This window comes from Cnephaeus nilssonii (genome assembly GCF_951640355.1).
Source record: "Cnephaeus nilssonii genome assembly, chromosome: 13".
NCBI lineage: Eukaryota > Metazoa > Chordata > Mammalia > Chiroptera > Vespertilionidae > Cnephaeus > Cnephaeus nilssonii.
In genome coordinates, this window is record NC_137084.1 from 6,684,746 (window position 1) to 6,707,180 (window position 22,435).

The 22,435-nt window shown below is 62.6% G+C and overlaps 3 protein-coding genes across 8 annotated transcripts; 2 read left to right on the top strand and 1 right to left on the bottom strand.

Annotated features, from left to right (window-relative positions):
* Positions 1 to 2,758: 2,758 nt before the first annotated feature.
* On the top strand, positions 2,759 to 12,926 carry CARNS1 (carnosine synthase 1). Of its 6 annotated transcripts, none has more exons than XM_079786907.1 (10): positions 2,759 to 2,871; positions 3,318 to 3,346; positions 4,593 to 4,866; positions 5,593 to 5,682; positions 5,928 to 6,415; positions 6,633 to 6,807; positions 6,897 to 6,982; positions 8,004 to 8,618; positions 10,009 to 10,959; positions 12,797 to 12,926. In XM_079786907.1, the coding sequence occupies exons 2-10, from the start codon at positions 3,344 to 3,346 to the stop codon at positions 12,806 to 12,808; spliced, it is 2,694 nt and encodes an 897-aa protein (XP_079643033.1). In that variant the 5' UTR covers positions 2,759 to 2,871; positions 3,318 to 3,343; the 3' UTR covers positions 12,809 to 12,926. The 6 variants fall into 6 exon arrangements, with proteins under 6 accessions (XP_079643033.1, XP_079643030.1, XP_079643031.1 ...); XM_079786906.1 differs by lacking the exon at positions 12,797 to 12,926 and having other exon boundaries at positions 2,760 to 2,871; positions 8,004 to 8,235; positions 8,335 to 8,618; positions 10,009 to 11,258; XM_079786904.1 differs by lacking the exon at positions 12,797 to 12,926 and having other exon boundaries at positions 10,009 to 11,258.
* A 470-nt stretch (positions 12,927 to 13,396) lies between these two features.
* Positions 13,397 to 19,926, top strand: RPS6KB2 (ribosomal protein S6 kinase B2). The gene is made up of 15 exons (XM_079786911.1): positions 13,397 to 13,530; positions 13,871 to 13,911; positions 14,003 to 14,123; positions 14,632 to 14,700; positions 16,050 to 16,197; positions 17,244 to 17,301; positions 17,398 to 17,498; positions 17,603 to 17,693; positions 17,777 to 17,867; positions 17,984 to 18,091; positions 18,642 to 18,704; positions 18,811 to 18,888; positions 18,978 to 19,085; positions 19,182 to 19,294; positions 19,553 to 19,926. Exons 1-15 carry the CDS (start codon positions 13,453 to 13,455, stop codon positions 19,740 to 19,742), a joined length of 1,458 nt encoding a protein of 485 aa, XP_079643037.1. The 5' UTR covers positions 13,397 to 13,452; the 3' UTR covers positions 19,743 to 19,926.
* On the bottom strand, positions 19,909 to 22,340 carry PTPRCAP (protein tyrosine phosphatase receptor type C associated protein). The gene is made up of 2 exons (XM_079786912.1): positions 21,994 to 22,340; positions 19,909 to 20,871 (listed from the first exon to the last, which is right to left on the bottom strand). The coding sequence occupies exons 1-2, from the start codon at positions 21,994 to 21,996 to the stop codon at positions 20,245 to 20,247; spliced, it is 630 nt and encodes a 209-aa protein (XP_079643038.1). The 5' UTR covers positions 21,997 to 22,340; the 3' UTR covers positions 19,909 to 20,244.
* Positions 22,341 to 22,435: the final 95 nt, after the last annotated feature.

Below are 22,435 nucleotides of genomic sequence, written 5' to 3' on the forward strand. Positions count from 1 at the left end.
GCCCAGGACAAAGGAGAAAGGTCCCGCCGGCCCTCGTCCCCTCCGGAAGCCTTGCTGCAGCCCCTGGGACTGCCACCATGGAAACCCCTCCCACACTCGTTAATTGCCCCCGTGGGTGCCTGGGACAAGAGCCATCGTCAGGACAACGGGGCTGGTTCCGGTGCACGCTTACTTCGCTGGGTGCCCATCCCTGTCCTGCTGCCCTTTCCCCTGGGCACCCTCCCGGCAGGGTGGGAGGAGGAGGGTGTGCGTGGCAGGAGGGGGGAGTAGAGGGGAAAGCGGCCTGGAGTCCTGCTTAGATGGAGTGGTGGTCGGCCGTCCCTAGCCCTAGTCCTAACTGCCTGCCAGCCTGCTGGCCTCCAATCCCCGCGCCCTGGGCCTGCGCTGCTTGCCCCTGACTTTCCTCCCTGCATCCACCAGGCAAATGCCACCTCAGCGGTGCCTAGCCAGGGCGGGCTGGGAGTGGGCACAGAACCACGCGGCTCTCTGTGCACGGATGCGCGCACTCGGGCAGAGGGAAGAGCCCAGCTACCCACTCACCAGCTGTGTGGCCCTGGGCAAGCACCACCGCCTCTCTGAGCTCCACTTTCCGCATCTGTAAAAGGCAGAGATTCGCAACTGCTACTCCCAGGGTTACGGGAGATGCGACACAAAGGCCCTCTACGCAGCGCCTGGGACAAGGTCAAGAAACGCTTGCTGTCCCTGCTACAGAGCGCCTACCTTCTGCCAGACACCCCGTGCCCGCTCCTGTGACAGGGTGCCCTGTGATTCCCATCAGAGGATGAGAAAAGTCTGCAGATGCTGCAGAGCTTGGTTAAAAACAGGCAACAGGTCCCGAATGAAGTCACTTACGCTAAGCCACACGTTGTCACCGAACCAGACTGACCGACAGCTTCAGTTCTCCCAGAAACGGCATCTTTAGCCAGTCCCTCAGGAACCGCCTGGTCCGCACTGGCTGGACCCCACCCTCCACGGAAGGAATGCAATAACCCACCTTGCACTACCCAACCCGCTCTTTGCCTAGAAAACTTCCTCGCTCAGACCTCCTCTGCCCATAGTCTTTCTTTTTTTTTTTTGGGGGGGGGGTGGTGGTAAAGGGGCGATTAGCTGTAATTTGGGCCAAGCTGGGACATGCTGAGCCTCTGGGAGGCTGGGACAGGGAAGGCCAGGCCTCCCCACCCCTCCCCCAGCCCTGCCCCACCCCCTCGTTCAGGTCCATCGGAGATTCTAATCAGGCCCACAACACTGTGTCCTTCCTTGTCAGGACTTGGTTATTCTTATCTTTAAATTATCCCAGAGTCTTGCATTGTGGGCAGCTCCTCGGCTGTCTGTCTGCTGGACTGGTGACTGCCCGTTTATGAACCATTGAACAAAGCCAGTAAGAGCTTTGAAACGGACTCAGTTGAATTGCTGGTTGGCGACACTTGTTAAGGGTCAAGCTCCTGCTCCTCAATGACTTCCGTGCCCCCCTCCCGCTGCCATGGCACCTCGTTCCGGGAGCCTGGGAGCCTCCCAGCAGCCAGCCCTGGAGTGCTGTGTGGGGGATGTGGGCCGGGCGGGGGGACCCTGTTTAGGTCACTCCTCCCCTCCAGGTCCCCCAGTGGTAGACGGGTGGGTCCTCATAGGCGGCTCTGTATACACTTGGAAAGGACCCCAAACTGCCAACTCTGTCCCACCAAGGGCCACGGGCCCCTCAGGACCCTCCCCAGCCCAGGAGGCACCTGGGGACAGCCCGGGGGTCACCAGGGAGGGGGTCTGAGGTTGGGGGGTGAGGTGAGGAATTGTAGCCATAGCCTACATGTGCTGGGCGCTGGCACGTGCCCGTCCGGAACAGCCCGGTGAGGCGGGATCTAGCCCCATCTTAGGCAGGAGGTAAGTGGGGTTCAGACCAGAAAGGGGAGGTGCCCAGGTCCCACGCTGGAACTAGGATTGGACCCCGCCTGCTAGGGCACACTGACACTTGAGTAGAGGGTGTGAGTCTCTGGCTGTGAGCCAGATCTCGGGGTGTGCTTCTGTGGGTGCGCCTGGGTGTGAGGGTGTGTGTCTCGGGGAGGCTGTGGGTGTCAGCTGGCCTGGGTGTTGATGGGCAGGGCAGGTCCTGTAGATGACCCTCTTCCGGGGCTCACACTCACTGGCGCTCCCCCAGCCTGGCACCCCCTTCCCTCTGGCCCCCAGTAGGGCAGAGGGCGTCCCAGGGAACTGGGACTGCCCTTGTGGGGACACCTTACTGAGCGGTCACCACGCTGGCAGGGGCTGGGAGCGGTGCGGCGGGCCCCGTGCACAGGGACCGAGAGGGTCTCTGGGAGAGTGCCCGTGGCGGGACCGAGCTGCTGGCTGAGGACACCGTCCAGGGACAGAGCTGGGGACTGGGTGCCCCAAGGGCAGCCCTGGTGCCAGTCTCTGTTGGCTCTGCTCCCCCACCTCCCCCCGCTCCTCTAGCCTTCTCTTCCGTTAGGGGACGTCCTCTCTGCGTCCCTGTCCTCATCGCTGTCTTGTCTTTGCCACAGCCCATGTCGGGCACCCTCGCTGGCGGTCCCTGGCCACCGGTCTGGCGCCCTGGTCCGGCCTGTGTCTCTGAGGATGCCGTGTGCTCCCTGTCGGGCTCTCCCCGGCCCTCCGTCCTCCCATCCCAGGGACCCAGCCTGCCCCAGGCTTCCCGGCGGGCGGGCGGGCGGCGGGCTGGGGCGGGCCGCGCAGCGGGGGTGGCCGTTGGGCCCGCGCCGCCCCTCCCGCACTGGGCATGCCCCGGGCGCCTCTATATAAAGCGCTGCTGTCTCAGCCCCGCGCCGTCGCCAACGTGCCCTCGCCGAGCGCCATCTGGTCCTCGACCCCCGCCGAGTCCCGCCGAACCTCTGCCGCCCACCCCACCAGGTACCCCGGCTCCTGCCCGCGCCCGGGAAAGCCAGGGAGGAGCGCCTTGGGGCAGGGGCTGCGGCACCGGGACCTGGAGCGCCCGCGCCCCCGCCCCCCAGCGGACCCGCCGCACGACCCGCGCGCGCCCCCAAGGGACCGGCTGAGGGCCTGGCCCCCGGCGCCGCCGGGCAGGAGCTCACACGCCCCTGGGTGATGTGTGAGCCCCGCGGCACGGTCCCGGGGTCAGGGCGGCAAAAATCCCTCCGCCTCTTCGGGGTGGGGTTGGGGGTTGGGGGTGGGGGTGGGGGTGGGTCAGGCTCGGGCACCTCCTGGCAGGGACAAGAGAGAAGCGCTGCGGGGTCCACCTCTCCCCCCCCCCCCCCCACGACTGTTAGGGGCTGGGCTGTGGGAGGAGAGGCGGCCCTGACTCCCTGTCCTGTCTCTCTCCCTTCCGTCTCCCTCAGGCTCCCAGCCTCTCTCCACCTGTAAGATGGTGAGTCCCCTCTGGGCCCTCCCCCAAGGCCCAAGCCCCCCCCCCCCCCCAGACAGAGGGCCCGGAGGGCCGCTTCTCCCCCAGGCCCAGGCCCCTCCGCAGCACATGCCCCCGCCTCCCCGTCCTGTGTCCCGGGACCAGCAGCTACTGCGTGTCAGGCTCTCTCCCCTCCCCATCAGCCCTGGCAGGTGGGCACTGCTGGTCTCCTTTGGCATCCATTCATTCTGCAACATTTACTGAGCACCTCCCAGGCACCTGGCACCATTCTAGGTTTGGGGGATGTGATGGTGAACCCCGTCTAGGCTCTCAGGGAGTTCGCCTTCTAAGGGAGGGCATGAGGCTCAGAGTTTGGCACTGACGGGGTGAGCTGGGACCCAGACCTCTGCCCTCCTGGCCGCGTGCAACACACTGTCCCCCCGTCACCGAGGTGATGCTTTTGGTCCAAGGTTCCTCAGCACCCAAGGGTGGGACAGGACAGGCGCCTAGCGCCCACATGGTCCAAAGAAATCTCATGACTTGGCCCAGGTGGCCCAGCTGGTCCCTGGAGGAGAGGCCCACTGTGTTTGCGCGAAGCCTCTGAGCAGCCCCATGTGGGAGTCAAGGATGTAAGACTTCGTCCAAAAACAGCATTTCCGCGGCTCAGCCCTGAAAGGAGGGGCTTCTCCCCTCCCCACACCTAGCCTAGGGGTGGGCTTACAGGAAGTCTTCGAGGCCGACCTGGGGGCGGCAAGGAACAGATTCACCTATAAATCCAGGTCTCGGCAGAGCTCCGTGAAGGTGGATGGGTCACGGAGGCCCAGGGAAACCAGCAGCCAAGAATGATTGCTGGGCTATTCTGCTCACTTGCTCTGTCAACAAACATTCACTGAGCAGCCAGCGTGTCAGGCACTGTTTTAGTGCCAGGGCTGCAGTGAAGAACAAAACAGACAAAACCCCCTGCCCCTGTGAACCAAGCTAGGCCAAGCCCTGGCGGGGGTGGGGTGGGGGAAGCGTGGTCCAGCCAGCAGCACCCTCCCTGCCCCCCCGCCGGGGGGGGGCGGGCACTGCACGTACAGTCTGCAAAGCATTCCCACCTACACATTCCTGGTCTTCATTCCCCAATCCAACCTCATCCTCTCCCGGTTCTTGGGACGGGGTCTGCCCTGAATGTAACCCAAGGTTAAGTCACTCTTGAGTGACTTAATGCGCCCCTTGCTCACCCCGCCCAACACCCACCACTTTTCGTGCCCCCCCCCCCCCCCTCCAGCTCTCCTCGGATCAGCTGAGTCCCAAGTGGGACTGCCTCCTGGGCTGCAAGGGCCTGGAGGACAAGGAGGGCCCATGGGGAGGAGGCTCGGGCCTGCCACCCCCAGACTACTTCCCTGGCTCCTGGCGCCTCGACGTGGGCCTGGACTGCAAGGGCTCCCCCGAAGGGGCAGAGGCCCGGGCCTGGACTGCCTACTACTACAGCCTCCTGCAGAGCTGCCTGCAGCAAGCTGGCCTTCCGGAGACCCAGGACCGCAGCCAGGTGCCCCGCACAGGTGCCCAAGGGCTCCACGGAGGGGAACCCCTGGGGTGAGGGAGGTGTCCGTAGCCCAGCCTGCTTCCATCCCTGTCTAGGTCAGTCCCTTCCCCCAGGCTGTGACTAGGTCTGAAGCCCGGGCCAATTTCGGGCAGGCAGGCAGGCAGGCATTGTTTCCACGGGCCTCTGGCACCAGTCAAGTCAGAGACCTAGCTTCCCTCCACCCCCAGAGGATCCCGCCCCGGAATTCACAACCCATGGTCTCTGGAGCCACAGCTTCCAGGGAAGTGTCTTGTCTTGGGAGCTGCAGTGGAGGCAGCTAGCAGTGGGGACCCCAGCCTCCTTCCCTGCGTTATCTATTTTACATATCACGTGGCCCCCAAAGCTGTAAAATGCAGGAAGAACCAGCCTCGGCTGCGTGGTACAGACTGGAAAACGAGGTGCAGAGGCTCCTCCTCCCCCCTGCACAGGGGCCAAGGGTCCCACGAAAGTCAGTGGCAGAGCTCAGGCCAGAGCCAAGGTCTCTGGTCACCCAACTTCCAGCGCCTTCTAGACCAGCTGCAGAGAGAAGGGAGCTAGCCTCCCAGGGTGGGGGTGGGCAGAGCTTCCTCTTCCCTCTCTAGCTTCCCCTCGGTCCCTTTAACTCTTCTCTTCCACACCCAGAAGGGCCACGGGGGTCAGGAAAGGGGGGCAGAAAGACAAGCAGGGAGCCCCTGGTGAGCTTGGCGTGTTCTCTTCCCTCGAGGCTGCCCTGGGGCAGAGGTGACCCTGTGCATTCTGGGATCCCCCAGCACCTTTCTGTCTGTGCTGCTGGAGGGTGGGGTCCAGAGTCCCGGTGAGTGCGCACCCAAGTTCCCCCACCCCCTCCTACAGAAAGGGCAGCCCTGCCCTGGCCCAGCCACATCCCAAAATACCCGCCAACCCTGGCAACTGCCAGCGTTCCAGGGTGCCAGCTGCCATGCTCACAGCGGGGGTGGGTTCTGGGACCAGCTGCCCCCACGGCCCAGGGCCCGGGCTGGCGGAGGAGGGCATGGGACAGGAAGCCTTCCCTGACCAGCGGCTCTCCCCATCTGCCCACAGGAAACATGCTGCTTTGCCTGTCCCCTGCGTGGCTGACAAAGGTGCCGGCACCAGGGCGGCCGGGAGAGGCGGCCCTGCTGGTTTCCAAGGCAGTGAGCTTCCATCCGGGGGGCCTGAGCTTCCTGGATGACTTTGTCCCCCAGCGCCAAGCCACCTACTTCCTGGTGGGCCTGGGACCGGGGCCCGGCCAGGGGAGGGAAGCAGCTGAGCTCGCTCGCGACCTCACCTGCCCTACAGGAGCCTCAGCAGAGCTGGCCCGGCTGCTGGAGGACCGGCTGCTGACAAGGCTCTTGCTGGCCCAGCGAGGTGGCGTGGCTGTGCCAGCTACCCTGGCTTTCGCCTACAAGCCGCCCGCGCTGCTTCGGGGAGGGGCTGGCGGCCCGGGGCTGCGGCTGGTGGAGCTGAGTGGCAGAGAGGGCCAGGAGACGCTGGTGAAGGAGGAAGTGGGGGCCTTTCTGCACTCGGAGGCCCTGGGTGATGCCCTGCAGGTAACAGGCTCCTGCCCGGGAGGTCCGTGTAGATGCCACAGGATGGGACCAAGTCCTGCTGGGAAGCTACCCCCGACTTTGTGTCCTGTTGCCGCCCCATTGCTGCGGCAACCCTCTGCCTTCTGTCTCAGTTTACTCATGGGCTCCTATGGTGTGACATCTCCTCCCGCAGGCGCGTGGGTGGTGAGGAAGCCCCTGCCCCTTTCTGTGGTTGCAGGTGGCCATCAAGCTCAGCAGCTGGCGCTGGCGGGGGCAGCAGGCACTACGTCTGCACCCACGAGCCGAGGTGGGCACAGTGGCGGACACAGTGGTGGCATTGCTGGAGAAACTGGAGGAGGAGGAGAGTGTCCTGGTGGAGGCTGTGTGCCCACCTGCCCGGCTGCCCTCCCCAGGTGAGAGCCGCCTGAGCCGGCCAGGGGTGGGAGCTTGGCTCGGTCTCCTGGCTGCTGTGCTGGGCTCAGGCCTCACCGTCTTCCCCCAGGAAACCCCCCGCCAGGTCCGGAGCTGGCTATGCGGATCTGTGCTGTGGTGTGCCGGACACAGGGTGACAGGCCCCTGCTGAGCAAGGTGAGGGTGGCCCAGGTTTAGGTCATGACCCTGCTGCCGCACCCCAGTCTAGCCCCACTGAGCTGATGAGGGCCCCTGGGCAGAGAGGACAAAATCTTTTAAAAAATATATTTTTATAGATGTTTATTTTTTTATAACATTTTAATGTTTTTATTGATTTTAGAGAGGAAGGGAGAGAGAAACATCCATGTGAGAGAGAGGAAACATCAATCAGTTGCCTCCTGCACATACCCCAACTGGGGGATCGAATCCACAACCTGGATATGTGCCCTGACCAGGAATTAAACCCACCACCTTTTGGTGTTTGGGACAACGCTCCAACCAACTGAGCCACACCAGCTAGGGCAAGAGGACAAAACCTTTGAGGGGGACCTTGGTTGCCTCTGGGAGGACTCCTGGGTCTGGCCCTTTTTCCCGCCCCTCCCACCCTGCCTGCACCCCTCCCACATCAGGAGCCTTGACTGATCCCCATGCTGCGCGCAGAGCGTGGGGCTGAGTCCTCTTCCCCAGGAGCTCTTGCCCACAGGAGAGGCCGACCCAGGTCCCTGACAAACCTCCAGTGCCTGGAGCCCTTAGGAGGGGCCTCCAAGCTGGGGAGCTCAGGAAGGCTTGGGGACCCGCCTGGGTGTACAGCTCTGGGCCAAGCTGAGAGGGAGAGGCTAAGTCCTGTCCTCAGGGAGTTCCTGGGCTGGGGCACACCAGGGTGGCACAGGTCCCAGGGCTGCAGGAGCTAGGGCCCAGCATGCTTGGAGCCCTCAGGGAGCAGAGACCCCAGCTGGGATGGAAACCCGAGTGGAATCCCCCAGGGGTCTAGGGACCAGCTGGGCAGTGGCTGTGGAGGTGGTTTGTGCAATGCAAGTCACTTCGGAGAACTGGGCTTCTTGGATGTCCCGAGGGGTCTGGCCTGGATCTTGGCACAGGGGGCAGCATTCACGGGGGAGGAGGGTGCAGGGGGGGGGATGGGGTGGGGTGTCCTGGGAGGACTCCTCCTGGGCCAGTCCCTGAGCCACAGCCTGCCCAGGTGGTGTGCGCGGTGGGCCGCGGGAACCGGCCTCTCCGGCACCAGAACTCTCTGCCGCGCACGCTGGAGGTGGCGCTGGCCCAGTGCGGCCTGGGTGAGGCGGCTCAGGTGGCGGCCGTGCGGCGGAGCGTCAAGACGGCCGCCGAGGCTGCGCTGGCCGCTGTGCTGGCCCTGGAAGCCGGTTTGAGCGTTGAGCAGCGCGGCGGGCGCCTGGCCGGCACGGACTTCCTCGGTGAGTGCGGCGGCCCGGGCCGGAGGCTGGGGACATCGGCGGGGAGGGGCACGGCCCGAGGGCGGTCCGCGCTGAGCCCGCGCCCCGCACCCGGCCCAGGCGTGGACTTCGCGCTGACGGTGGCGGGTGGCGCGCTCACCCCGGTGGCTCTGGAGCTGAACAGCGGCCTGTGCCTGGAGGCGTGCGGTGCGCTCGAGGGGCTCTGGGCTGCCCCGCGCTCGGGGCCGGCGACCGAGGAGGCGGTGGCAGCCGCACCGCTGGTGGAGACCATGCTGCGGCGCTCGGCGCGCTGCCTGATGGAGGGCAAGCAGCTGCTGGTGGTCGGCGGGGGCAGTGTCAGCAAGAAGTTCGTGTGGGAGGCGGCGCGCGACTACGGGCTCAAGGTGGGCGGGGCGCGGGGCGGAGCCGGGCTCAGGCCGGGGGTCTGCGTGGTGGAGGCGGGCCCGAAGCAAGGGTGGGCGGGTCTGGGGGCGGGCCAGCCTTAGGGGCGGTGTCTGCGCCCCGCGATCTCTCTGGGGCGCTGGACCCCAGTCCTAGGGGCCGAGCCAGCCGCCTGGCCCGGGTTAGAAGTCTAGCCCAGTTCTGTCCCCGCACCCCGCAGTTTTTATTATTATTTTTATTGATTTCTGAGAGGAAGGGAGAGGGAGAGAGAGAGAAAGAGAGAAGCATCAGTGATGAGAATCATTGATCGGCTGCCTCCTGCACGCCCCCTACTGGGGACCGAGCCCGCAACCCGGGCATGTGCCCTGAGCCGGAATCAAACCGCGACTCCTGTTTCATAGGTCGGCCGGCTCTGTCCCCGCAGTTCTGGGCGGAGCGGAGGGCAGACAGGCTGGAGGCGCGGGGGAGCGTTCAGGATTAGTGCCAGGCCCGGGCTCTGAATGCGGGGCTAAGGAGCCTGGGCCTATCCCGCAGAAAGGCCAGGTGCTTCCTTTGAGCTGGAACCCCTAGGGCACCAGGAGGGTGCCGGGGAGCAGCTTACAGATCCCGAGTCAAGTTCACAGAAGTGGCCTCCTTACAGAATCTGGAGCCAGGCAGGCAGAATGGACATTCTTACCCGCATTGAACAGATAGAAAACGGAGGCCAAATATCCAGGCTCTTCCTGGTCCCAGTCTCCCTCACCACAGTGGCCTCCTGTCCCCTCTCCCTCAGTACAGTACTCCCCCTCCCCCCGCCATTCCTGTGCCTCCGCGTTCCCTGCCTCGCACACACGTGCCCCTGGAACGCCTCTGCACTCCTCACAGTTACCGTGCAGACAGCCACCCTCCCTGCCCTCTTCAGGGCGGCTCTGCCCTGGCTTCCAGCTGCTCTGTCTGTTCCCCCAGCGGGCGGTGAGCTTTGGAGGCGTGGGGCCCACTGGGTTCTTCTGTGCGTACCTCCCCGTGTCAGAACACATTGGATAAATGATGACCAAGAGCGTAACGCCCAGACACCAGACCCCCTGTCCGAGCCCCAGACCTGGTGGTTTCCCTCTGCACCCCACCCCTCCGCCCTCCCCTCCTACAGCCCTCTTTCCCTGGTGGCTCCTACTTGGCTCCCAGCTTAAGCACTGCCCCTTCTAGGGTGCTGTCTCTCCCCACACCCCAGGCTGGGTTACATGCCCCACCTCTGCACCTCCCGTTTACTCAGTCATCCACGAGTATTTCTCGAGCACCTAATGTCGGTAAACCCGTCTCCCTTGAGGGCCAAGGCCACCTTCTGGGCTCCATTCTGCTTCCTCAGCGGCCAGCACGGGCTGATCTGAGTGTGTTGCCCTCCTGTGGTTTCTGCAGCTGCACCTGGTGGAGTCAGACCCCAACCACTTCGCATCCCAGCTGGTGCAGACCTTCATCCACTTCGACGTGACGGAGCACCGGAGGGATGAGGAGAATGCGCGGCTGCTGGCGGAGTTGGTGCGGGCACGTGGCCTGCAGCTGGATGGCTGCTTCTCCTACTGGGATGACTGCCTGGTGCTCACAGCCTTGCTCTGCCAGGAGCTGGGGCTGCCCTGCAGCCCCCCGGCTGCCATGCGCCTGGCCAAGCAGAAGAGCCGCACCCAGCTGCACCTGCTGCGATGCCAAGGCCCGCCCTGGCCCTCGCCCTCCCTCCACGCTGTGCCTTGCTGCCCCCTGGAGAGTGAGGCTGACGTGGAGAGGGCTGTCCGCCAGGTGCCCCTGCCCGGGGTCATGAAGCTGGAGTTCGGAGCGGGCGCAGTGGGCGTGCGGCTGGTGGAGGATGCGCTGCAGTGCCACCAGCACTTTTCACGCATCGCCCGTGACCTACAGGGTGAGGCCGACCACCCGGGCATTGGGCTGGGCTGGGGCAACTCCATGCTGCTGATGGAGTTCATCGAGGGCACTGAGCACGACGTGGACCTGGTGCTGTTCCGTGGGAAGCTGCTGGCTGCCTTTGTCTCTGACAATGGCCCCACGCGGCTGCCTGGCTTCACTGAGACGGCGGCCTGCATGCCCAGCGGGCTGGCTCCGGAGCAGGCGGCGCAGCTGGTGCAGGCAGCCTTCCGCTGCTGCCTGGGCTGCGGGCTGCTGGATGGGGTTTTCAACGTAGAGCTCAAGCTGACTGGGGCCGGGCCTCGGCTCATCGAGATCAACCCCCGCATGGGTGGCTTCTACCTTCGAGACTGGATCCTGGAGCTCTACGGTGTGGACCTGCTGCTGGCTGCTGCTATGGTGGCCTGTGGCCTGCGACCTGCCGTGCCCCCGCACCCACGGGCCAGTGGCTACCTGGTGGGTGTCACTGGCCTAGTGTCCCAGCACCTGCAGGTGCTGCGTTCCACTGCCAGCCAGGAGGCTCTGCAGGCTCTTCACGACCGGGGCCTGGTGCGCTTCAATCAGTTTACATCTTTAGAGGAGGCCCAGGTGCCCGGCGAGTATGAGGAGCCCTACTGCAGCGTGGCCTGCGCTGGGCCCAGCCCCGCCGAGGCCCGCCTCCGCCTGCTGGGACTCTGCCAGGGCCTGGGCATCGATGGGCCCCACTACCCCGTTGCCCACTTCCTGTCCCACTTCAAATAGCACTGGTGTCAGGGGGCAGGGCCAGAGTGCTGGAGGGGTGCGGTGCTGCCTTCAGCTTCCTGATACTCTCCCTGCCTCTCTACCCCTAGCCCTGTCCCAGCCCTGGCCTGGCCCACTCCTAGGCCTCAAGTCCATTCCAGAGTGGCGGCCATTTTGACACCAAGGCCTCCTGGGATTAAGGGCCATAAAAGATAGCAACTGGGGGGCCGTTGGGCCCTCTTGCCCTCCCAAAGGCCCAGTCCAGGCCACAGCTGCCCCCGGACTCTTGCCATGGAGAAGGGACAACAGCTGCGTGTGCGTGCATGCACACACACACACACACACACACACACACACACACCACCCCCAGGGAGGTGGGAGTGTGCCCAAACCTAGCCCAGCCTGCCACCCCTCCACGCATCTCTGTCCTCCTGCCATCTACAGGAGAGAACCTGGCAGGCCCTGGCCTTGGGCAAATCCCAACAAAACCTGAGACTAAACACCCTGTCCTCTTACTCTCACCCTCTCACTTAACGAATTCCAGGACAGTTGTAGAGCCTGCTGACAACTTCAGGCAAGGCTGCACCTGCCTCATCTGACCTGAGCAGGTGGCCTGAGGTCAGCAGTTACCATCTCCCCTCCCGGTAGACATGATTGACCCGTTAGACGAGGAAAGAGGCTCAAAGAGGAAAATCCATGGCCTGAAGGTCATATCACAGCGGGTGGAATGTTGAGGGATGGGTGTAGGGTCCAGGTTCCTGCTTTTACTGTCTTACATGCCCACTCAGTTTCGAGGCCTTGCTAACCTCCCTGCCCTGATTCATATGTGGCCCTGGCACATGTGAATAGCCCCTCATGCATCATGTATCTTCACCATGCTTAGGTGCTTTGGCTCTGGTACACCTAACTAGCATTGGCAGAGGAGTCTCACTCCTTAACTCAGGGGAGACTGCTGTAAGAACTCCTGTGTGCTCAGCATAGGAGCTATGGACAGCTCCACAAGCATCCCTCCCCAAATAAAGGCTTAAGGACTACCTAAAGGTCCAGGGTCTGCGATAGGTTCTTGCGACTTGGACAGCATCGCTCAGGCTCAGCTCTATGGGGAAGGGAGAAGTGAGGGGTGGCTAGGGGGTACCTGTAATATCTGGAGCGAAGGATACCCGCCACACTGGCCAGGCTTTTGGGTGGACCTTTGTGGGAGCCTGCCAGGAGAATCCGCACCAGCACCCAAACTTGAGGGCCTCCTGAGGGTGGGATTACACCCACAGGGTCACATCCAACCAGATGACCCTCCTCCAGCACGGAGACCCCTGAGATCTGTATATCCGAGTTTAAATCTACTCACCCAGCCCTCATCTGGTCCAATTCACCCCCACAGAGCCCCATCCAATAAGAGTGCATGCCCAAATCTAAAGTCACAGACCAGGTTTGGTGTGTTCGTTCGTTCATGCATTCGCTCACTCATTCATTTAACAAAGTTTTATTAAGCGCCTATTCCATATCAGGTAGCCGGATTACAAAATGTGCTTAAATTGGCAGCGGAGCAAATTCCAACACAAGCCTATATTTACAGGTGGATGAATGAGACACAAGTCCTTTCTGGCAGGAACCTGGCAACAAAGCCTGGCAGTAAGTTGGGCACGGAGCAGTCACCGAGTAAATGCTCTGACCTGCAGGGTCCTGGAACACGGAGGCACGGAGACAGAACACGGAGGTACGGAGGCACGTTAGGGAGACACTGATGCAGCCGCCTCCCTTTCAGGGGCGAACAGAGAGAAGACGTGACCTGCCCAATCGCCACCCAGCCCGCCTGGCAGCGAAAGGCTCAACAGGGCTGGGAATTGCATTTATTTACACTCACACCTGTATGCGCGTCCGGCTCCGCCCCATTCAAACTCTCTAAGAGCCAAGATGGGCGCCTCCCAGGCCGCCCGGCCCGGTGCCTCTCCCGGAGAGCTGTGCTGGGAAGACGGAAGGTTTCGACAGAGGGTTCCGCAGGTTTTGGCATCCTGGTAACCTGGAACTACAATTCCCGAGAGGCCTTGCGACGGACGCCATATTTTCTCCTCGCTAGGGCAAAGCGGCCGACTCCTGGGAGGGAGATGTGTTGCGTTATCGGCGCGCGCGGCCGCCGTCGACGTCGCCGAGAGATAACGTGGAGGCCCGGCCCGGGCTGTCAGTCACTGCGCGGCGGGTACGCGCCGAGGGGCCCGCGGGGCCGGCGCCGCCATGGCGGCCGTGTTTGACCTGGACCTGGAGACGGAGGAAGGCAGCGAGGGCGAGGGCGAGCCAGAGTTCAGCCCTGCGGTGAGTGGTCCTCCCGGGCGCGGCTGGATCCCAGAGCCGATCGCAGCACCAGGCGATGGGATCGCCCCGGCTCCCCCCATGAGTGGACTCCGCTCCTGCAGACCCCGATCTTTCTCAGATCCCGGCCCCTGTTAGCTCCTTCCCCGCCGTCACCCCGACCTGCCTTCCAGGACCCACCCCCGATCCTCCCTTTTCTCTGCTCTCATCCTGTCCTCCCAGTCCTGGCCCGTCACCTGCCAGCTCCCCTTCCTGTCCCCTTCCTCTCCTGGGCCAAGCAGCCCAGCGTGTGGGGGCGGAATCCTGGCACCTCCCTTGCCTCTGACCCCTCGGTTTCTCACAGGACGCGTGTCCCCTCGCCGACTTGAGGGCGGCTGGCCTGGAGTGAGTGATGGTCGTGTTGGGGGAGGAGGGCCTGGGACAGGGAACCTGGGGAGTATGGAGCCTTGCCCCCATCGCCCTCCTGTGTCCACAGGCCCGTGGGGCACTACGAGGAGGTGGAGCTGACGGAGACCAGTGTGAACCCCGGCCCCGAGCGCATTGGGCCCCACTGCTTTGAGCTGCTGCGTGTGCTGGGCAAGGGGGGCTATGGCAAGGTACTGGCCCCACCTCCTTCCTCACAGGCTTCGCAGCAAAGGGTCCAACAAGCGAGGCTTGTAAATCGGAGCCTCCCACAGAACTCGGAGGTAGAAGCATAAAGGGTGGAAGGGAAAATCCTTTTAGAATCGGACTTGAAATCTTTACTGCCCCGCCCTGAGGTGGGCACCAGCCTCTGGGTCCCCGTGCTTCAGGGTGGGGCGTGTTTTTTTAAAAATATATATTTTATTGATATTTTACAGAGAGGAATAGAGCGTTAGAAACATTGATGAGAGAGAAATATCGATCAGCTGCCTCCTGCACACCTCCTATTGGGGATGTGCCCACAACCAAGGTACATGCCCTTGACCGGAATCGAACCCGGGACCCTTCAGTTCGAAGGCCGACGCTCTATCCACTGAGCCAAACCGGTCAGGGCCAGGGTGGGGCGTTTTTTGGCGGTGGGGTGGGGCCTTTTGAAGATAGGGTGTAGAGAGGGAAGTTGATCCTGTCTTCCCTGCCCTACAGGTGTTCCAGGTGCGAAAGGTGCAGGGCACCAACTTGGGCAAAATCTATGCCATGAAGGTCCTGAGGAAGGTGAGTTATTCGTTCAGCCAACACACCTGCCATTCCCGACGTGCTGCGCTAGGTTTGGGGAGGACAGCAGGGAACATGATGGAGGAGACAGGCCCTGCCTTGGGCGTTTGCTGGTCTGTTGTCAGTTGTGATCACAGTCATGCCCCACCTAATGAGGGCGTACATTCTGAGCAATGCAGTGTTAGGCAATCCCATTGTCGTAGGAACATCACAGAGTGCACTTACACAAACCTAGACGGTCTCACTGGCTGCACGCCAGACAAGATGGCAGAGCCTGTCGCTCCTGGGCTACCCGCCTGTACAGCACATTACTGTACAAAACAGCACAAGATTCAGTCAAACACATGAGAAAGTGATGCAATCCAAAGATGCCGTAAACGAGATGTATGAGGCTGCTGCGGTGTCGCAGGGCAGACTGTTGTATGGCAAACTTTTTTATAAGTAGAAAGAGCACCCTCTAAAATAGAAAAAGTATAGTATATAGCACATACATAAGTCAGTAACATAGTCATTTATTATTGTTCGCAAATATGTACTCTACATAATTGTGGGTACCATATTTTTTTAAATCCTCACCAGAGGATATTTCTCCATTGATTTTTAGACAGAGTGAAAGAGGGAGGGAGGGAGGGAGGGAGGGAGGGAGGGAGGGAGGGAGGGAGAGAAACACCGATGTGAGAGAGATGCATAGATTGGTTGCCTCCTGTACATGCCCCAGCCAGACCCAGGAATTGAGGCTTCAACCGAGGCACGTGCCCTTGACTGGGAATCGAACCCACGACCCTTCAGTCCTCGGGCCGATGCTCTAACCAACAAGCCAAACCAGCCAGGGCAGTGCTATACTCTTATATACCTGGCAGCACAGTGGGTCTGTTTACACCAGCATCACCACAAACATTCGGGGAATGGGTTGTGTTAGGACTTTACCTCGTCGCTAGGAGATAGGAATTTTTAGCTTCATTATGCTCTATGGGACCACCATCATAGATGTGCTTTGTTGTTGACTGAAATGTCAGTATGTAGCACATGACTGGGTGTTGTTTGGGCATTAATTCTCGACCGTGGGCAGTCTTGCCCCCCAGGGGACATTTGGCAATGCCTGAACACATTTTGGAATCATGACTAGAGAGGGTGCTAATGGTACCCAGTGGGTAGAGACCAGGGACGCTGCTAAATATCCTGCAGTGCACAAGGCAGCCCCCCACACCAAGGAGCTGCCTGCCCAAGGTGTCGGCAGTGCTGAGGTTGAGAAAATGCTAGAGGTTGAGAGAGGGTGGCTGAAGGATAATGGCTGGAGGGACCGAAGGAGCCCCAGGCACCCACCTTCTAACCGACTCCTGCCTCTCCAGGCCAAAATTGTGCGCAACGCCAAGGACACGGCACACACACGGGCTGAACGAAACATTCTGGAGTCGGTGAAACACCCCTTCATTGTGGAACTGGCCTATGCCTTCCAGACTGGTGGCAAACTCTACCTCATCCTCGAGTGCCTCAGTGGTATGAGGGGGCCCGGCGAGGGCATGGGCCGGGCCCAGGAACCAGCACAGGGAGGTCTGGGGGTCTGAGGGAAGCCTGGAGAGCTGTGGTGTGTAGGACAGCTAGGGGGCCCCCACACCCATCTGTCAGTCTCTGTCCATCCCTTTATTCGTTCGTTTGTTCGTTCATTCATTCATTCAGCAAACATCTATCGAATGCCTGTTGTGTCCCTCGCCTGTGTTGGGGGTGGATGGGAATGTGGGATTTGTGTAGAAGTCTAGAGGGCTGTTCTCCATTTCCACTGTCCCTTCATGTCCTGTTCCTTCCTCCTGTGTGTCCTGCATCCAGTCAGGTCCCGGAGCCAGTTAGGCCATTCTCTGCCATGACCTCCATCCTCTCCACTCTCCCAGGGGCACGGGGTGGGCACAGTTGTGTCTTTCTCCGGCTCAGCCTCTCCTAGTGTCTCCTCCATTAACTCCCAGGGTCGTCGCCTCAGAGCCTGGCATTGTTCCCTACACTCCTCAGAATTCATGGTTCCCTGTAACTGCCCGGATACAGCCTGAGCTTGGCCTGGCCTCTCCTGGGGCCTCCTGTTCGCCATGGAGCGGTCCAGGCCTGCTTTCCCCCGACCCCATCTGCACCGAGGAGCCCTGTGAGCTCCAGCCCCTGAGCGCCATCTCGGCGTCCCCTTTAAGTCCCACTGCTGCCATGCCTTCCTGTCCCCTCACCTGGGGATCGATTTTGTCCTCCTTTGTCTCCTCTGTGAGGTATTTTGGGGTTAAGCTCTCAGAGCTGTCGCCTCCGTCTGGCATGTCTTCTCCCGTTAGACTGAGCATCCTGAGGGCAATGGCTGGGTCTCTTATCTCTGTCCCCAGCTTCACCCAGCACAGGGCCAGGCACCGAGTAGGCGTCGGTAGATGTTTGCTGAATTGAATTGAACCCCACGGCAGCTCTGTGAGGCAGGTAGGGCGGGAATTGTGAGCCCCACTCCCCCAAGAAGAAACCAAGACTCGGAGAGCAAAGGAGCTGGGCCCCAGCACACAGCTGCTGACGTGTTTGTGTCGCAGGCGGCGAGCTCTTCACACACTTGGAGCGAGAGGGCATCTTCCTGGAAGACACGGCCTGGTGGGTGCTCCTTCCTGCCTCTCCTGGGGCTCCAGGGAGCGCGAGGGCCTGCCTTCCCCACGTCACTCTTGCCCCCACCCTGTCCCGTGTCTGCAGTTTCTACCTGGCAGAGATCACACTGGCCCTGGGCCACCTCCACTCCCAAGGCATCATCTACCGGGACCTCAAACCCGAGAACATCATGCTTAACATCCAGGGTGCGCGTGTGCAGTCGTATCCACCGGTCAGAACCTGCGGGGAGGGCTGAGGAGCCCGTGGGGGGGCCTGGGGCCCTGACCACTCCTCCAACATGCCTCCTCAGGCCACATCAAACTGACGGACTTCGGGCTCTGCAAGGAGTCCATTCACGAGGGTGTCGTCACCCACACCTTCTGTGGCACCATTGAGTACATGTAAGGGGCAGCTGGCGAGGCCCAGGGTCGGGAGGACAGCCAGGAAGGGCCTGGCACAACTGACGGTTCTACCCGGCTTCCAGGGCCCCTGAGATTCTGGTGCGCAGCGGCCACAACCGGGCGGTGGACTGGTGGAGCCTGGGGGCCCTGATGTACGACATGCTCACTGGATCGGCAAGTCCAGCCTCCTCGGGAGGGCAGGAGGGAGGGCAGGAGGAGGTCCCTCTCCGGGGCGGGGGCAGGGCCCGGAGGGAGGCCCACAAGGCTCCTCTCCCCCTCCTGCCCTCCAGCCACCCTTCACTGCAGAGAATCGGAAGAAAACCATGGACAAGATCATCAAAGGGAAGCTGACGCTGCCCCCTTACCTCACCCCGGATGCCCGGGACCTCGTCAAAAAGGTGGGCTCCCGCCTGCCCTTGGTCCGGCCCGTCTCCTTTCCCAGGCCCTGCGTGGGCTCCGGAGTGCCTCTGGGTCGTGGGGAGCCAGACACTGCAGCTGTGCAGGGCGCCTTTGGGACGGAGGAGCCCCACTTTGCGGTCCCAGACACTGAGCTTGGGGCTTAGCTCTGACGCAGAGCAGCTGCTGACCCCAAGTCCCTCGTCCTAATTTGCAAACCGTTCGTGATGAGCTAGCCGCTCTTCCATTGAAAAGGCGGCCAGGGGCACAGGGCCGGGTAGGCCCTCACGCAGATTTGCAGTTGGGTCCCCACCAAAGCACCCGGGGTGATGCCAGCAACCATGGGCCTTTGTAAAGGCTTCGTGGAGAAGGGGCCATTGGGCCAAACCTTGGAAGTCTGAGCGTCAGGAGGCAGAGACCACACTCCAGAGGCCGTCTCCGCCCACTCCTCCCTCCTCTCCACTCCGTCCCCTCCCCAGCCAGCTCCTGGGAACACGGGGACACCGAGCACTACCTCTGTCCCAGACCCTCACCCTCTGTCCTGGCCTCTAGTTTCTGAAGCGGAATCCCAGCCAACGGATGGGGGGCGGCCCAGGGGACGCTGCTGATGTACAGGTGGGTCTGGAACCACCATAAGGGGGGGTGCTGGAGGGCAGAGAGAGTTACTGAGAGAGCCAAGGGGGGGGAACTGTTGGCATGTTTGGGGGCGCTCTACCCACAGAGGCACCCCTTTTTCCGGCACATTAATTGGGACGATCTCCTGGCCCGCCGTGTGGACCCCCCTTTCAGGCCCAGTCTGGTGAGTGGTGGTCCCATGGGCCCAGGGGTGGGTGGAGGACCCCCATTTTGGACACCCCTTGACCCCTCCCCACTCGGGTCTGCCCACAGCAGTCAGAAGAGGACGTGAGCCAGTTTGACACCCACTTCACGCGGCAGACACCAGTGGACAGTCCAGACGACACGGCCCTCAGTGAGAGCGCCAACCAGGCCTTCCTGGTATGGTCTGGGCGGCCTGCAGGTTCTGGGGACCCGGGCGGGATTGGCTGAGGAGCAGTGGCTGCTGAGCATCGCCTGCCCTGCCTCTGCCCCCAGGGCTTCACGTACGTGGCGCCCTCCGTCCTGGACAGCATCAAGGAGGGCTTCTCCTTCCAGCCCAAGCTGCGCTCCCCCAGGCGCCTCAACAGCAGCCCCCGGACCCCCATCAGGTACTCAGGGCAGAGGGGAGCCTAGGCTGGGCCAGGAGGCCAGTTCGAGCTGTGGCTCTGCCCTCAAGCCCAGGGCTGCCCTGGCTGAGGCTCTTAGCCAGCATTAGCCTCAGCTTCCCACCCACCTCGGGGACACCTGTGGCAGGGGCTGCCTGGGGGGAACTTGCCCTCTCAGCCTATGTGCCCAGGCAGGTGGGGAAGTCAGCCCTCCTGCCCTGGTGCCAGGAGGCGCTGACTCTGCCTTGGTTTCCCCTGCAGCCCCCTGACGTTCTCACCCTTTGAGGGGTTCCGGCCCAGCCCCGGCCCACCAGAGCCCATGGAGCCCCCTCTACCTCCTCTCCTGCCACCACCGCCGCCACCACCACCCTCGAGCACTGTCCCCCTCCCCATCCGACCCCCCTCAGGGAAAAAGAAGTCCAAGAGGGGCCGTGGGCACCCTGGGCACTAGGAGGGTGGGCAGGGATGAAGCCAGCTACTGAGGCTCCTCCCTGCAGGCCAAGAAGGACCCCAGGGGACACTGGGGTACAGGAGTGAGTGTGTGTGAGAGCGTGTCTCTGTTGGGAGTGGCCATGCCCCCGAATCATGAGCCGCTGAGCTGTGTGCTTGCAGAAATAAAGGATCAGATCATGGCACCGACCTGGCTCTTCCTTCGGCCGTCTGGGGGCAGGAGTGGGCAAGGTCGTGCCAGAGGAGCGTCTGCTCAGGGACAGAAGGGTCACCGCAGGGCCAAGGGCTGGAGGACTTTATTTCAGAGGGCGGCTCCGGGCCCAGGGATGAGTGCCCTTCCTGGAGGGGCAGAGAGGCGCAGCCTTGGGGACAAACAGGGGCGGAGTGGCAGTCTGAGGCTCTCCGTGTGGCGGTGACAGTGGGGCCCAGGGCAGGCAGTCTCCAGTCAGGGCAGCTGGGGAAGCAGAGGCGCAGCGACCGGGATGTGACCCCGGGGCTGGCCCCTACAGTGCGGTGACGTGGAGGCCCTTGCCCCCAGCTGCCCCAGCGCTGTCGTCCCAGGCGGCGCTGCCAGCAAAGGCGTGCAGGTCGCTCAGCAGGGCCTCGGCGCTGCCGGCTGAGCCTTGCAGCTCCTTGGAGCTGAGGCCCAGGCCCCCTTCAGTGTCGCCCGTGTCACGGCCGCGTGCTTCCTGTGCGGGCCCTGGGCCGCGCTGTGGGCTGTGCTGCTCTCCACACCGCTGCTCCTCTTCCTGGGGCTTGGCCTTCTCCGGGCCACCACCAAGGCTGTAGTCTTCCTCGTCCTGCTCGTCCTCCCGCTGCTCTGGGTCCTCATCTGGTGACTCCAGCTCCGCCCGGGCCCGGAGCCAGCGGCCTGGTGGACTGGCCCAGAGCAAGCGGCGGGTGCGGCCCCACAGCGCAGCTCCCAGGCGGGCCGGGTGGTAGTAGCCTCCGGAGTCCCGGCTGAGGCGGCGCCAGGCCAGGGCCAGGCCGGTGGCCAGCAGAAGGAGCAGCAGCAGCAGCAGGACCACAGTGACAGAGCTGGAGCCCACGGTGTCCTTGGCACTGCCACCGGAGCCCAGGACCCCTGGCAGGGCCAGCAGCGTCCCAAGCCCGAGGGCACAGGGCAGGTCCTGTGGGGAGACAGGCAGGGCTCATCACCAGGCCATGGGCAGGCTGGGTGACTGGGTCCTCGGTTGCCTTTTGGGCAAAAAGGGGACAGTGGAGCAGAAAAGCCCAAGTCCTTGCTTGGTCAACGAGGCTCTTGCCCTGTGAGACCTGTCCACCTCCCTCCCACTGCACCTTATAAGCCTGCTCTGTGGGGGGCTCAGAGGGCGGACTCTGCCGGAATGTCCCGTCCCTCCTCCCCTTCCTGCCGGCCACATGGCTCGCCTCACCTTAGCTCTGAGAACCTCAGTGAGGCCTCACCTGACCTGGATCACCACCCTGCCCTCATCCCTGCAGCCCAGCCCAGATCCACTACCCACCCCTACTCCTAGCGCAATGGGAATGCTACTTGTTTATTAGGTTTATCTCCCCCCCCCCCCCCCCCCCCCCCACACACACACACCAGAATTAACTGCAGGAAGACGGGGATCTTTCTGGCTCAAGCACCTAAAAAATTCCTGGCACATAGTAGGTGCTCAATAAATGGCAGACTGTCAGACTGCCGGGTGGGCAGGGGTGGGGGTGGGAGGGAGCCTGCAGGTTGGTATTGGGGCTGGCTTTTCCTGAGGCCTGGGATGGAGGAACCAGTCCCAAGGCAATTGTTTACTGTCCACTTGGCCAGGTCCCAGAAAGGGGGTCCCTGAGACTCCTCTCCCCCCAGCTCTGCTACTGCCCCAGCTACAGCATTTCCGTTCAGTTTAACTTTCTGCCCTGGGGGCCTCAGAGGCTGGGGGAGGCGGGTGCAGCTGCCAGAGGAAGCCTGCGGTTGGAACAAGGCAGGTGGGGGTGTTGGGGGGAAGGGTGCAGAGGTACAAACAAGACTCCCTCCCGGGCAGGCTCACCAGCAGAGCAGGGGAGGGTCTCGGGGGGTCTTTAAGCAGGTCTGGGTCACAACCTGAGTCCCAGGGAGGCCCAGCTCTGAGGCGAAGGGAGAGAAAGGCTCAGCTTCTGCCCCACACCTGTCCAGGCTCTCTGTTCTGTGCTCTGCCGGGACCGGTTGCTTTTAGCCCCACGGGGGGAATCCTTCCTTAACTCCCTCTGACCTCCTGTCACCCCCACCCAAGGACCCAGCGGGCTCCAACGCTCACCATGGGTCCGCAGGCTTCTCAGCGCTGGGTGCCCACCTCTAGCTCCAGCTGTACCGAGTGAGAAGTGAGCTCGCGCGCTCAGCTGCAGCTAGGGGTTACTTGACGCTTCCGCTTCCTGCCCACGAGACCCCACCCAGCCCTCTCCGCCACAGGCCCCTTGAGCCTCTTGGGACCACCCTGACCCTCACAGGCCTCTCGCTGGGCCGGGCTGGGCTGTGGGGCCTGTGACCAGGCCTCCAAGAGGAAGTGGGCAGCCAGCTCAGCCGGATATGGCCCTAAAGGTTCCCACATGTCTTCTGCCTCAGTCTTCAGGGAAGAATTCAGGGAAGCTGACGGTGGGGGATGCTCACGGCCCCCAGACCTCTCTCAGGTTGATGATCCCTGCGGCCTCATCTGTCCCCTTTTCTTCTCCCAGCCCCACCTGCAGCAGAATGGCAAACTG

Bases quoted from the DNA above. Each gene is read 5' to 3' on its own strand.
- CARNS1 (XM_079786904.1), top strand. The intron at 5,683-5,927 runs GTGAGTGCGCAC...ATCTGCCCACAG, and splicing joins GGGTGGGGTCCAGAGTCCCG to GAAACATGCTGCTTTGCCTG. The intron at 8,619-10,008 runs GTGGGCGGGGCG...TGGTTTCTGCAG, and splicing joins CGCGCGACTACGGGCTCAAG to CTGCACCTGGTGGAGTCAGA.
- RPS6KB2 (XM_079786911.1), top strand. From the start codon at position 13,453: ATGGCGGCCGTGTTTGACCTGGACCTGGAGACGGAGGAAGGCAGCGAG. The intron at 18,705-18,810 runs GTGGGTCTGGAA...CTCTACCCACAG, and splicing joins GGGACGCTGCTGATGTACAG to AGGCACCCCTTTTTCCGGCA. The intron at 19,086-19,181 runs GTATGGTCTGGG...CTCTGCCCCCAG, and splicing joins GCGCCAACCAGGCCTTCCTG to GGCTTCACGTACGTGGCGCC.